Below are 14,342 nucleotides of genomic sequence, written 5' to 3'. Positions count from 1 at the left end.
GGGAGGCAGGAGATGCTGTGCCTCGGGAACAGTGGGAAAGAGCAAGTGTTCATCCCTTCAACATCCTGCTGGAGTTTCAAATGTCAAATTCTGGGAGGGAGGCACTGAGCTCTGGGCAGTGCCCATGTGGGAAAGGTGAGCAGCAGTACAGACACACTCCATCACTGGCAATTCAGCTCTCCAGGGCTTTGCACCCTCACCAGCACCAGCTTCAACCCCAGCTGGCATTTGAGTGATGGAAGAGCATGTTTCTAGGTCACCACCCAACACCTGGAGTTGGGGAATTTACCATGATTTGCTTGTTTTAGTGGTCTAATCTTTGGTGTCACTGAGCCACTGTATTTCTGTGATATTTTAACCATCCTTGGAGGTGAGATGCTCCCCTGGGACCAGGGAGGTGGGGAGCATCCACCCCAGGATTCCACATCTGCCCGGGGATGGATGAGGACCAGAGGGTGTATGGCACTCAGGGCTGGACATGCCAGCCCCAGAATTATGGGACCTGTGCCAGTGGGCTGGGTGCCTAAAATGGGATGGGATGGGATCCCTAAAAGCACTGTGGGGTCACCACAGCACCCATCATGAACCCCAGCACCCAGGATCAGCCTGGGTATGCATAGCTATAGTACCCAGCCTTACTCAAGGTCCTACCCACCTTCCTTTTCCTCCTGGCTAATGGAAGAGCCTGGGAGTGGCTCTGCCCCAGCTCTGCACTCACCCACTGATGATCTCCTTGTTCTCTGCCCGGATGAAATGCTCCTTCTCTGGTGTCAGGATGCACAAGGAGAACTTCTGCCCTGTCCGGCTCTCCCCATCCACCACATCCGTGCACTGGTTCATGTTGATGGTGCCCTGTGGGAGGGTGGTCGGCTGTGAGGGAAAGGAGAAAGGAGCAACATTAAGGAGAGAAGAGCAGAGGAGTGCAGAGCTGAGCCCTAAAACCTGTCCTGGAGGACACCAGGATCCTACACACTAAGATGCTTTGCCCACAGATAACCAGATCCATCTGTGTGCCGTGCCCAGTGCACAGCAAAGCTGCGTGCCATAAATCAGGGGACACAGACCAACCAGTACAACTCCTGCCAGACCAGTCTGCTCCACTGCTGCCAGCGAGGTGCTTCTCGTGTGCCAAATATCCAGGGAAGGATGGCTGCCTTGTTGTGGCACCTGGACACTGAGGAAAGGCACCAAGTGGCCAACTTTGGGTCTGCAGCTGCAAGCCATCTGGGCTGGTGGGGTGGCACCGGGGGACAGGGATGGCAAAGCAGCAAGGTCTCACTGTCCTCAGCACAGGACGGCTCAAGGATGAACAGACAGACACAAGCACCAGGTTTTTTCCATTAAAATTTAAAAGAAACACAGAGTTTGCCAGGGAGGGACTGCAGCATGGAAGGGACCTCGCTTGATGGGTTTTCTGAACAGTGTCACTCTCAGCCTGATAGCTCCAAGGAGACCTGGTGAAGTGGGACAGGTGGTGGCCCCTGTGGCCCAAGGGGACACTGAGGGACATCCAGAGGGGTGTCAGCACTGACAAGAGCTGACAGGTCCATCTGGAGCAGCGCTGGCTCATCCGATTACAGCGTATCCACCCGTCCCCAGTGCCTGCAGCCCTCCCCCCTGAGCAATTCCGTGGCTCCCATGTCCCCAGCCTGCCTGCCTGCCTCCACCAGGCTCAGTGACACTGGGGTCCTTCCAGCATCCCAGGGCAAACCTGCACCTAGGACATAAATGACTGAGGGAGAGATCCCTCCAAGCTGCCAACAGCACCAAAGGAGGACCTAAAGCAGCCTGTGCACACCTCCTTACCCTGCTAAAGCCTCCTTGTGCCCTCCAGATGGCCAGGCCAACAAGGAGACGGATTTCTGGCAGATGCTGTTAAGGTTTTTACCATGGAAACTAGCTCCCCTGCCAGCAAAACCCCTCCAAAAGCAGCCTGTGCCATGCAAAGAAAGGGTGACAGGAGACAGCTCAATGGCCCCAGCCTACAAACCCAGAAAATTCAGATCAGTCTCCCAGAGCTCCCAGTTTAGCCATCTGCAGGTGGTGGGAAATAATCCCTTTCCCCAGGAAAAAGGTTTTCCCTGCAGCTGTGTCCCTGGGTGGGAGCACCCCATGACAGCCCAGGGGTGGCAAGGAGCCATCACAGGTGCTGCAGCACTGGGAGCATGAACAGGACCAGCTGTACATCAGAGACACCAAACCCTCCCCTTCTCCTTGCGGAAATCAGCATCCAGAGACCCCCCAGGATGGAGGGAGGGAAAGCAAAGTCCAGCCCAGACCCCAAGCACAGCACATGCCCAGCCACTCGCTCTGCACTGCCATGGGTAGTCAGCTCCTAAGAGGATTTTTTGTCTTAGACAACAAAAATAAAACCCCGCTTTCCGGGAGCTATAAAAACCCAACGGAAAAACTTTCTCCTGTTCCAAGTGGAGTCTTAGAAAAGTTTTTGTCTTGCTGGCCTCTGGCACAGCCAAGGCCTCCAGGACTGTAAGGTCTGGGTCCAACCTCCTTCCCCTCCCAGAGCAGTTGTGCACCAGGGAATTCAACAAAGACAGGGGTGAGGAGGAGGGAGGGAGCCCCACAGGGGGATCTTGGGCCACTCAGTCCCTTGACTCCCTTTAAGGCCCAGGAGGGATTTGGCAGGGAGCTGGCACAGGAGGAGAGGAAGAAGCAACACCCTCCAAGCCCATGGCAGTTCAGGGCGGCTGCTCCTGCTGCCCACACCCAGCCCTGACCGAAGCGTGCCGGGAGCAGAGGAGCCGGTTTGGGGGCTGGCCCTGCAAAGTGGTTTTGCCACTCAGCCCTCCTTGTGAAGGGTGAATGCTGGCATCTTGCACAGCCTGACACATGAGTCTCCATCCACCACTGCACCTCCGAGCCAGGACACCAGGAAAGAGCTTGGAACAAAGCTGGGAATGACCCTCTTCCCCCTGTGGCCCCAGGGATGAACCCTCCATCCCACAGCTGCTCTCTTGCACCCCACACCCCTCGACAGCAGATGAAACCTGACAGACCAGCAGCCTCACTCGCCTGGGATGTAAATTCCTTTACACCATTTGTTTCCTTCCTTGAAGGCAGCACAGGCACTTTGAAGTGAAGCAAAATGCAAATGGTGCCTGGTGGAAATGCGTGTGCACGCACACAAACTCCACCAAGGAAAAGGGGAAGGCTTGGACCCCTTCTTCACCTCTGAGCACTTGTGTCTGGCCTGAAGGGTTTCTCAAGGCTAGGGAACCTTAGAGAAGGATGAGCAAAGCTGGTCCCTGGCCAGGGAGGACTGTGTGGCTCCAGAAGGTGGAAGGAACTAAGTAAATAAATGAAGAAGCAGAGAAGTGTTGCATGGCAGACACCAAAACAACAGGGCTGGGATTTCAACCAGCCCTTGGAAGAGCAGATGCTTTGATACAAGGCTGAACCCAGCATCAGACCCCAGGGTGGCTTCGTGTCTGGGTGAGGAGCTCAGCCTCATCTCCTGACTGCCGCCAGTCCCCAGCTGAGGGACAGCCCTGTCCCCAGGCACTGGCCCTGCCTTTGCTCTCTCCCATGTTGCTGCCAATGGGATGGGGCCCACAGCTACCCCAGAACTGGATCTGGTGGCTGGGTGTGTCATTTAACTAGCGGCAGGCGTGGAAGCACAGCAGGGTGTATCTGTGGAAGCAGAGGACACCATTAAGGCCACCACCACCACCAGCAGCTCTCCTTGAGGCCACCAGGTGCCTCCAGCCCAGTCACTTGACCAGTCCCTGTCCCTCACCAGTACAGGAAAAGGAGCACTTGCATCACACGAGCAGCTACAGCTCTCCAGGCTGCCAGTACCAGCAGAGGAACCAGAGACAAGAAACAATTGTGTTGCTGTTTCCCTCTGGAGTGACAGATCCCTATTGACACACACACGTGCTCACAGTGTCCCTCTCCATAACACACAAAGCCTATAGAGAGCTCTCCTCCTCCTCTTCCTCCTCCTCCTCTCCCTCCCCGGGTGCCCAGGCTGTGAGTCATGCCGGGCTCTCCACATCAACAACATCAGCAGCCTCTGCATGAGATGCAGGGATCTTTGGATGGATGCAGAGCTCAGCAACTGCAGCAGCCCCCTCCTTGGGGAGTGGAAAGGAAGGAAAGAAAGAATTGGGACCTCTTAGAAGCCTGAAGGAAGAAATCCCAAGCAGGGCATTACTGCATCCTCCTGCACAGTGCTGGATGTTTCACAGGTGATGAACTAACAGGTACAGGAGCTGAAGTTGTAAATCAAAAGGTTTTATCTGCAAAGTCCCTCATTTCCAGAAGGCATTGCAAGGCTGAGGTAGAAAACCAGGATTATTTGAGGTAGAAAAACAGGGTTATTTTTATTTTAAAAATTCTGTATTTTTTTCCAAGGACTTTCCCTGTCATTTCTAACACATGGAGATCATAGCAGCTTGATACAAAATACAAGAGAGCTTTGCTCAGGAGCTGTACACAGGATGTTTTAGGACAGGTAACCCCACGGTCAAGCTGCCAAGGAGGGGCTCTGCCATGGCCAATGCCAACCCATTATCCGGGGCTATTACACAACATGGGTTGATGAAATCTGGAACACAACCTTTAAAGAAAGGCGATGGGGCAAGGGGAGGAGGAAACCAAACAAAAGGGACATTTTACTTTCTGCCAAGAACCAGGAGGGGAAGAGAAAAAAAAAAATGCCCACAACCATTTGTCTATCTCGCATGGCGAGCTGGTTGCCTTGGCACCAGGGCCTGGCTGTCCCAGGGGAGATCACAGCTCTGCTGTCCCACTCTGGGCTCAGGATCTGGCAGGCTCTGCCCTGGCTCCCAGCACTGCCCTGGAGCAGCAGCGAGCCCGCAGCGCCTGGGGAAGAGACATCCACGCTGCCTCCATAAATGTGTCTTGACAAATGTTAATTCTCCCAGCTAAAATATTCATGAAGGTGGCTGCCGAGTGCTGCTCACTCACAGCACTCCCGAGTGCTCTGCAAAGGCAGCTCCTGTGTTTGCTAAAAGCTTCACCCATCCCAGTGCCTGGGCTCAGCTGATCACAGTGCTCCAGGCAGGATGCAAACAGAAGGGAGCAAGACCTCGCTGTCGCATCGTCACAGGCACATCAGGGCAACACGGAGACAACCACGGCTTGGGCAAGGGCACAGACAGAGCTTGGACACGCAGCTCCCAGCACCAGCATGGCACTGGAAGCCTAACCCAGAGCCACATCCATCATTCCCACCTGGAGGCCATCAAGAAAGCACCAACTCCTTGAAAAGTTACAGAATTGTAGAAACACCCCCAATCATTAACCCACGGCACTGCCAGGTCCTCCACTAAACCATGTCCCTAAGCACCACATCTATGTGTTTTTGAACACTTCCAGGGATAGTGACTCCTCCACTTCCCTGGGCACCCTGTTCCTATGCTTGACCACTCTTTCAATAAAGAAATTTTTCCTAATATCCAACCTAAAACTCCTCTGGAGCAACTTGAGGCTGTTTCCTTACTTGTTATCTGTGAGAAGAGGCTGACCCACACTTGACTACCACCTTTCAGGTAGTTGCAGAGGATCCCTTTTCAGCCATGCAAGGCGAGGCAAGACCTCCAAAATCCCAGCTGGGTCTGCAGCTCCCAAATCCCAGCTGGGGATGCTCCATGCACACACACAGGGCTGGCTCAGCCTGCCCTGAGCTGCCCAGGCGCCAGGCGAGCACAGCTGGCACAGCAGCAGGGCTTTAATAAGCCTTTTGGGCTTCCTGCCACCAGGCACGAGGCTATCGATGGGGCCACGACAGGGCCAGAGCGCTGCGGTGGGCGGATTTTATTACACTTATAGATTGGCTGGCAGGCTGAGCATCCTGGATTTATTAAATTAGACAAAGGCTCTTGAAAACAACTTCTGTGGGCTCTGCAAAAGGATGGACTGGAGGAGTCACCCATCGAAGGGCAGCAGAAGGTTGTGCTCCCACATCTCCATGGCAGCTCTGCTTTCGCTGTGCCATCCAAGCAAGAGGCAGGTATCTTTTCTCAGCCACCTGAGCACACCTTTCTCACCTGCAAACTTCCTGTATCAGCATCTATTGCTCAGTGAAAGCCACTGAGAAACCTCCAGCCATGCACCAGGCAAAGGAAAAACAGGTTTTTACCACTGGCAGGGGAATCATAGAATCATAAAGGTTGGAAAAGACCTTTAAGATCATCCAGTCCAGCCATCAACCCAGCACCACCACCATGTTCACCATTAAACCACGTCCTCAGGTGCCACATCCACAGGGCGGTATCAAGCAACACATGTCCCCTGCACTTCAGTACCCACACCTTGTGCCCCTGTGCAAGAAACAGGGGAAGATGCTCTCAGATGTCACCACTGCCTGGATTCACCAGCCTACCAGAAGCCATTAGAGGACCAGACAGAGGCACCAAACTGTGCTCTGCAGATGTGGCCTTGGCACCTGCCAATGTGACTCTCTACTGGCAACAAATCTGTACCAGCATAAGAAGGGGATGGGACACTTGCTCTGGTGTGCAGCCAGCAATGCAGAATATCCCCCAAATGGATAAATGCCACAAATGCCACTTGCCCCAGCCCCACGGATTTCCCCACTGTTGACCCGGTTTGTACATCACAGGTGCCGACAGCCAGCTCCTGAGATTTGTTTTGCTGAAAGAATTCCCCATAGCCCCAGGTCATCCACCTCAAGGAGGTGGGATGGGTTGGCAAGTGCCACACACACCTGTCCCTGCATGCCAGCCCCTGAAGAGCCCTCCTGAGCCTCCACCAGGACATAAAACAACATCAGCTCCCCTTTTGCCAGTGGGATGGAATTTTCTTCCTTGGGGAGCAGTTTGAGAAGGGGGTGAAGGGCAGGGGCTGGGCAGGAGAGTTCAGCCAGAGGCCGCTTTCAAGCAGAGTCGGTGTTTATGTCCACAGACAGCGAGTCTAAACACTGAGCGAGGCCAGGAGCTGCCTGTGAACCGGCTGGGTGCACCCTCGGGTTCCTCTCCCACCCAGTGCCACCTCAGCCAGGCATGGCCAGCACCCATCCCAGGGGTGCCCAGGCAGCAGGTCTGGGGCCACACATCCCATTTGTAGCCCCATCCCCGCAGGCACCCATCCGGTGAGCGGGTGCTGGAGTGGAGCGAGCCCAGCCAGGGCTGTGCGGAGGCTGGAGCCGGCTTGTCTTGGCCTTATAAGGCTATTTTCGCACTGCTCTTGCAGCTCCCAGCTGCTCCCCACTCCAAAGCAGGGTCGGAGTTGGCAGCCAGAGCCTAGCCTGCCTCCTTCCTGTTAACCTCTTTCCTGCTGAACAGCCTCTGAGGGGTCTGTGCATGGTGGGAACAGCCGTATCCAATCTTGGCACAACCACCCGTGCTGAGCAGGGAGGGTCAGCAAACCCTGTGGTGGTCACCAAGTGGGTTCAACCTCCCTCAGCACTGGTGTCTGACCCTCTAGGTCCTCAGCAGCATGGACAAATCCAGGAGCCTTTCAGGGAAGCTTGCAACTATGGATACGCACATTCCACTTCCAATGCTGCTGGAGAGGAAGAGGGAGAGAGATGCAGAAAACATTGGCACCATGATGGGAAGGACAGCAAGGTCCCACCAGGATGGGGTATCCAGAGGCGGCTCCGAGCTGCCATCCCAGATGTTTGCGGACCAAAGGAAAAGCCAAACGTTGTACAAAGATCTTGGAGCATCTGCTCAAGCCCTATCCCAACTCTCTGGGGACCAAAGCAGAAGCCCAGAAATGCACAGGTATTTGCCAGTCCTGCAGTGCCAAAGGCACCACCTTGCAGCCCTGCAAACCCAAAAGTTACTCTTTCCTCTTGCTCTATGGGATTTAGATGCATTTAAAATGCAAAATGTCCTCCTCCCCTCCAAGGAGGGGGATGGGAGGAATACATGATAACAGATCCGACCCCATCTGCTCACAGCTGCCAGCGTGGCATCTTCCCTGCTCCCAGCTGCACAGGCACAACAGCCAAGGGGGAAGCAAATATCTGCAGCCTTCCAGCAAGTTGTCATGGTAATCAGCCTGATGGCAAAATCCCGGCAAGACCACGGACAGACCAGAGCTTGGTGCAGAGATCGTGACAGGAGTTTCCTGGAGAGGGAACTGCAGTCGGTTGGAGGTGGGAAGGAAAAACAGGCTTCATTTGCATCTTGATTCTTGAATCTTAAATTGCACTGCTCCAAATTGGCCTTGTCAACTTTATCCTCCACCCCCTCGGTGTAGGAGACGAGTCCCAGGTGGTTCTTGCACCGCGTGCCAGGCACACATGTGCAGGAGCTCACCACCACCTCTGTGCTCACAGCCTCCACAGCAGCAAGGGGCTTCACCAAACACCAGCAACCACAGCTCCCTAAGGTCACCCACACACAAAGATGGCCATACACACAGTGATGCCAGTTTTGGACACAGCCAAGGAGGAGGAAAGCTTGGATTGAGGCAGGATGACCTCTATCCGTGTTGGCCAGACCTATTCCACCACAGCTGAAACTGGATTTCTGCTTCATGAGGGTGAGGGAACATGACCAAGGTAATTGTCATCCAAGGAAAGCAGAAAATTAGATCAATCAAATCCCTGTACATCCCACTAAGTAAACCCATCTCCCTTCCAGCTTAGAGGGAAAGGAAGGACAGGCCTCCTCCTCCACAGCCATCCCACAACCTTTCCTGCAAATGCAACCAAGTAGAGGAATCAGTGCAAAGACACAGGGATAGAACAAACCATCAGCAGCATCACAGCCACGAAGAGCCACCTCCAACAGCCATTGTCTGGAGCTCTGGATAATTTCAGGCCCTGCAGCCACCACCGTGGGGTATCCCACCTTCACTCCCCCAGGACTGTCAACACAGGGTTTTGTACTGGCACTCAACAACTGCAGAGGAGGAGACGCCAGCCCTGAGGATCAGCAGCACCAGATCCACCGGAGGCTCGGGCAACTCCCATGGGCGCAGATGCTTCAGTGGAAGTTCTTGAATCCGGCCAAATTAGTCTGGAAATCTCATTATTCCCCAGCGCCGCTCTTATGAGCTTTGCAGAGCTTCCTGCTGGGCTGGGAATACCAGGAGGCCGGGCTCCCAGGGCACTTGGGGTCTGCAGCTGGAGGTGTGAGGGCCAAGCCAAGCCAAAGAGATTGGCTTGGCCAACCAAGTAGCAGCCACATCCTGCACCCCACACCCCTACAGAAAAACCCACACCCACTCTGCATTGCTTCCAGCAATTTCCAGACCAGCTTGGACCCTGCAGACCTTCCCAAAAGCCGAGGTGATGGCTGGAGAGAGTTTTCCAAACTTTGACCATTGGCCATCCCACCAAGTGGCCCAAATTGTGAGCCTTCTGGGCAGCTCCAAGGAGAAGAGTTCCCAAAAGGCACACACATGACTGCTGTGGGGCACGGAGACCATCCAGCAGCAGTTTGAGCTGGGCTTTGCCACCACAGGGACGATGTAGTGGAGGCACTGAAATGATAGCAAAGAGCTGTCCTGGCCAGGCAGGCACCACCAGGTTCAAAGGCAAGTGGCACCTAGGGTAAAAAGTGCTTTAAATGCTCAGGATAAATTCATGAGTAACATATAAGGTTGCTGGAACTGTCCCAGGGCAGCAGCATTTTCTCCCTAAACCTGCTGCTCACATCTGGCGCCTGCAGAGGAGTACAGGGAGAGGAGGGAGTTCACAGCCCTGTGCTACTCCCAACCCCTCCTTTGGGAGTAGCTGTGCAATCCCAGCAGAGGGGAGCAATCTGGGGCCAGTGCATGTGAGGGGGATGAGCACAAGAGGTTTCCCCTTGGCCCATGCCTGGGATGACAGATTTCACACCCCCCAGCACTGGCCTGTACATGGCATTAACCACCCATGAAAGCCAAGCATCCCCTCCCTCCACACATCTGCTCCATCCATAATCCCTGCTGTCCCTCCCGTAACGGGAAAGCAGCCAGGAAAGTGAACCAAAACCCTAATTATATCCCAGTAGCTCCCCAGTGCCCTGGTGATCCCTGTGACTTTATCGATGCGATCGCAACAGGGCTGATGAAATCTGGAGGAAAGGGCCAAGGCTGGGTGTGCTCCAAAACCCCACCTTTCTCTCCAGTCACACCATCACAACAGGTGGAAATCCCGTATGAGCTCAGGATGCTGCCGGGACACTTCTAAAACCACACTGTGTGCCTGTTCCCTCTGTCTTCTCTGCCCAAGGACCAGTCACCCACAGCAAAGGGAACTGGGAGGAGAGTGGGGACAGCCATGGGTCACAGTGGGACAGCAGCCCATGGCCTCACTGCAGTTTCCCAGGGCTCTGTTTGGCCATAAAATCATGGAAAGCCACAGCTACGGCACCTGGAGCCACAGCACCCAAGGCCGAGGGGGTGCAAGAGCCAAGACCTCCATGATCCTGCCACAGAATCCCAGAATCGTCTGGATTGGAAGGTTCATCCAGTTCCAACCCCCTGCCATGGACAGGGACACCTTCCACTATCCCACGTTGCTCCAAGCCCCATCCAACCCAGCCTTGGATACTTCCAGGGATGGAGCAGCCTCAGCTTCTCTGGGCAAGCTGTGCCAGGGCTCCGTCACCCTCACAGGGAAGGATTTCCACCCTGCAGCCCCATGGCAAGGGGTGCCATGGCAGCAGACACGTGGCATGGCCGTGGGGTGCATGCCAGGAAAACACAGGGGGGAGAAAACCTCCATGGAAGGTGGGACCTTCCCTGCTTTCCCCAGCTCCTGGAGCATCCCAGGCTCCACATGCAGCACAAGAGGAGCTGTGCTGCCTGCGGGAGCAGAGCACAAGGCTGTTAACACACTCCCACAAACCAGCTCCTGGATCGGATCCTGCAGGAAGGAGGTGAAGGGTAAGCAAAGTTGCCACACATGTGATTTACCTATGGTAATTTCAACTTTCAGCAAAGCTGTCTGGCTGTTTCATCTCGTTACCTGCTTGCAGTCAGATTTCAGTGACTGCAGGAAAGAGCCTCCTCTGTAGCTCTGAAGAAACAGGGCAAAATAAAAAGATCTTACAAAATACATATTACCAAGAGCACATTCACATGCTGTTACCTGGTTCTCCATAAAGGAAAAACCGCATTTTGATGGCATTTTTTTTTTTCTACTTTTGTATCTTGCAGCCCATGGTAAGTAAATGAGCAAGACCAATAATCACATCTGCCTGGAAATTCTCATTTTTCACCAGCAATGCCTTAAAGCAGCACAGACAAAAGGGGGAAGACTCTTGCAAAAACCCTGCACTTGGTAACCCTGAGAAAAGCTGTTTACAAAACCTCACTGAAGACCTCAGCTTGTCTCCACGCAAGTTTTAACCTGACGTCCCTTTTACAGCCTCCAATCCCTGATGAATAATTCATGCCTGGGATAAAGCAGAAATATCATATTCACCAATGCTTACCTAACACAGAAACAAAGATTGCAAATAAGTAATTTATTAACCCCGAACCGTGTTGCTGCTTGAACACAGGGCACAACTCGGCTTTTGGTGGAAAAATCACCCCTGAGCCGAGGCAATAGCAAGCTGAGACCCCTCGTTCTCACCATGCTCCAGCACAAACACGCCTTGTCCTGCACTCAGTGAGATGCCAGTGGGGGGAAGCCCTCCAAGAGCAAGGCTGGGAGCTGCCACCCTTCCCTCCTCCTCCTCCTCCTCGGGGGTCGCAGCCGCCCCTTGTCCAGCGGCGGTGGGAAGCCCACAACCCCGCACTCGCCCACGGCTCCAGCCGCTTTCTCAGGCATTCCAAAATTTGGCCGGAGTCTCTTTTTGCAGCACGCCCCCCTCCACGGCTGGACGCCTGCCTAATTGCGTATTTATTTATTTCTGCATTTTCCCAGCTCCCCGCACACACTGGCAGGGAAGCCAAGGCCGGCTCCCAACGCGGACCCCAAAAAAAAAACAAAAAAAAACCAAAACAAAAAAAAAACCAAAAACAAAAAAAAAAAAAAAGAAAACCAAAAAAGAGGGAGTGCAGCCCCCCACATTCCCCGGAGGGTGGGAGGAAGAAGCCGGGAAGCGCAGGGCTGGCTGGGAAAGGGGTGGGAGCGGGGGGCAGGAAGGGGGGACGCCAGCGGCATCGCCCACCCCCTTTGCTTTGTGCGCGCTTGGGGAAATTAAAAATAGCTGCGTCCAAAGAGTGGCTGCAAGCGCCACAAAGAGCGTGTTGAGCGGAGGCAGCTGCAAGCTATTTGCTGCCCCTGGTAATCAGCATCTCGGCTTGCAGAACCCCTCCGGCCCCCCCAGACCCTTCCTCCCCTGCCAGAAGCTGCCGCTGCCTTTCTCCAACCCACATATGTCATGTCAACAATCAATGAATGCAGGATTTCTGCCGGGGAAAGAAAGGGGGAATGCGCTTTGATTTTTGGAGCAGCTTTGTTGCCTTGTTCCATTCATGTCCTCGTCCTCCTCCCTGAGCTGTCACTGAGGGGTTTGCAGCACTGAATCCCACCAGTCAATGCCAGGACACCTCATGATCCTCAGCGGAAAGAGGCATGTGCCAGCTGCTGGGATGCTGCTTCTTCTAGGAGCAGGGAAAGGGATGCTATTACCCAGCTTCACCCAACCTGTAGCCCACAGCCCACTGGTGGTCCTCACCGACCTGATACGGTGGAAAGAATTAAACTCAACCCATCCCCACCACATGGCTGCAGCTGGTGTGCCCAGGGCTGTTCTGCAGGCACCTCGTTTCACATCCCCTCCCCAGCACCAAGCGACAGCAGGGCGATTCTGCTGGTTCCTTGGGTGGTTTGGTCATGCACGTGTGGACTGGCACGGCCACCCAGGAACTGGGGGATGCTTGGAGCCCAGCAATGCCCTGGCTTGGAATGAGCTGGGATCAGGCACCTACCGCTGGCCCTTCCTCTGCTGCCTGGGGGACCACGGGGCCCATGCAAGGGTATCTGCTCAGCCTTAGCTGTGTCATTTCACTGCCAGCCCTGACATCTTCCCTCCTAAATGCCACCAGAGCTTGATTTCCACATTAACCTTTTCCAGTAGATACAATTTTTCCTCCACCAAGAGCCCACAGCCGGGCTGGAAGCCACAGGTCCAAGAGTCACAAAGGAACTCCAGCTGCTGCAAGTGCCTGTTTCACTCTGCCCCCCCACGAACAAGATAAATGCAATCTGAACTCCAGCTCACTTCCCTTGCTGCTCTGGCACATGTCTTCTACAGAAACGTCTTTGCTAGGTCTCGAGGGACGAGGAGAGGGGAAAAAAGCAGAAGGATGGAGCCACTTGAACCTGTCCTTGCTGCTCAGCCTAAGAGCAATTCCAGCTTTGCGGCTCGCCCTGCAGAAGACAATAGGGGTTGTGTTGTTTCCAGGAAGGAAGCACCTGGGCCAGGTCATCAAAGCAGCTTGTGTTAGGAGGTCACTGGCTGCATGGAGCTTTCAACTCCACTTTCATCCTCTTTCTGCCTGTTAACTCCCAAACCTCCCACCACGGATTGTTTTGCACCGGGGCTTCTCCTGAGAGGGTCCTGCAGCCACGAAATGTCCTTCTTGGGGGGCTTGGATGTGGACAACAGTGTCCTCCAAAGCTCACAATAAACCCAGGCACTTTTGGGGCCCCGATGATGGTCCCAAGCCATTGTCAGTTGCCAGGACACGTGATGGAGCCATCCCTGGAGGAGAACTTCCTGTTCCCTCAGCCCCCTCCCAAATTCTTCTGCAGCTCAGCAGTTTTACCTTCCCAAACACAATAAGCCAAACTAAAAGACATAAGCCAGAAGAGGGTTTAGCAAATGTAGGGAACCATTCCTAGAGGAGCCCACGGGTATCCTGACAGCAGGACCCACTTCCCACAGCAACTGGGGCTAGACATTTGGAGCAGAAAGAAATGGGAAGACATGAACACCCCAAAGTCACCATTATGGGATCCCCACACCCAAGCCCAGTAATGACACTTGCATCAGCATCAAGACAGACATTAATATAAAAACACAAATGAAGATTTGTGTATCCTCCTCTCACTCCCTTCAAGGCTGCTTGGTCCTGACTTCAGCAATGTCCGGGGGAATGAGTCCCCAGGGCTCCCTGTAAGTTCAGACTTTTTTCACCCAAATCAGTATTGAAAATTAAACACAACAAATTCATCAAAGATCTCTGAGCTCTGTTCAGAGTCATCAGCACTTGTGCTGTCTCTGTATCTCCTCTAGAGCAGACAGAAGGATGTAGTTTGTCCTCTCTCCCTTGCACCCTGATTTCAGGTGTCCCTTTCCTGCCCAGTTTTCCTGAAGGAGGAAGGATGTCTGCTTCCCAATTTTCCCAACATTTCCTTATTTCTACTGCATCATCTATGAGATACACACCAAACATCCCACATAAAACCTCACAGATCATTGTCCACCCTGACTTGA

The 14,342-nt window shown here is 54.0% G+C and overlaps 1 protein-coding gene across 8 annotated transcripts in view; it reads right to left on the bottom strand.

Annotated features, from left to right (window-relative positions):
- The window catches only part of MPRIP (myosin phosphatase Rho interacting protein), a 73,671-nt gene that overhangs the window by 41,609 nt on the left and 17,720 nt on the right, over window positions 1-14,342 (bottom strand). For all 8 annotated transcript variants that reach the window (XR_011004660.1, XM_068207196.1, XM_068207200.1 and 5 more), the window contains exon 4: window positions 719-870. Coding sequence is in view for 7 of the 8 variants with exons in the window: in XM_068207196.1 (XP_068063297.1) it covers window positions 719-870 (152 nt within the window). In the remaining variant the exon portion in view is untranslated. The remainder of the gene's footprint in view (window positions 1-718; window positions 871-14,342) is intronic.

Source organism: Anomalospiza imberbis, chromosome 16, assembly GCF_031753505.1.
Source record: "Anomalospiza imberbis isolate Cuckoo-Finch-1a 21T00152 chromosome 16, ASM3175350v1, whole genome shotgun sequence".
Lineage (NCBI taxonomy): Eukaryota > Metazoa > Chordata > Aves > Passeriformes > Viduidae > Anomalospiza > Anomalospiza imberbis.
The sequence above is the reverse complement of the archived record's forward strand: the minus strand, read 5'-3'. Positions and strand labels throughout refer to the sequence as shown.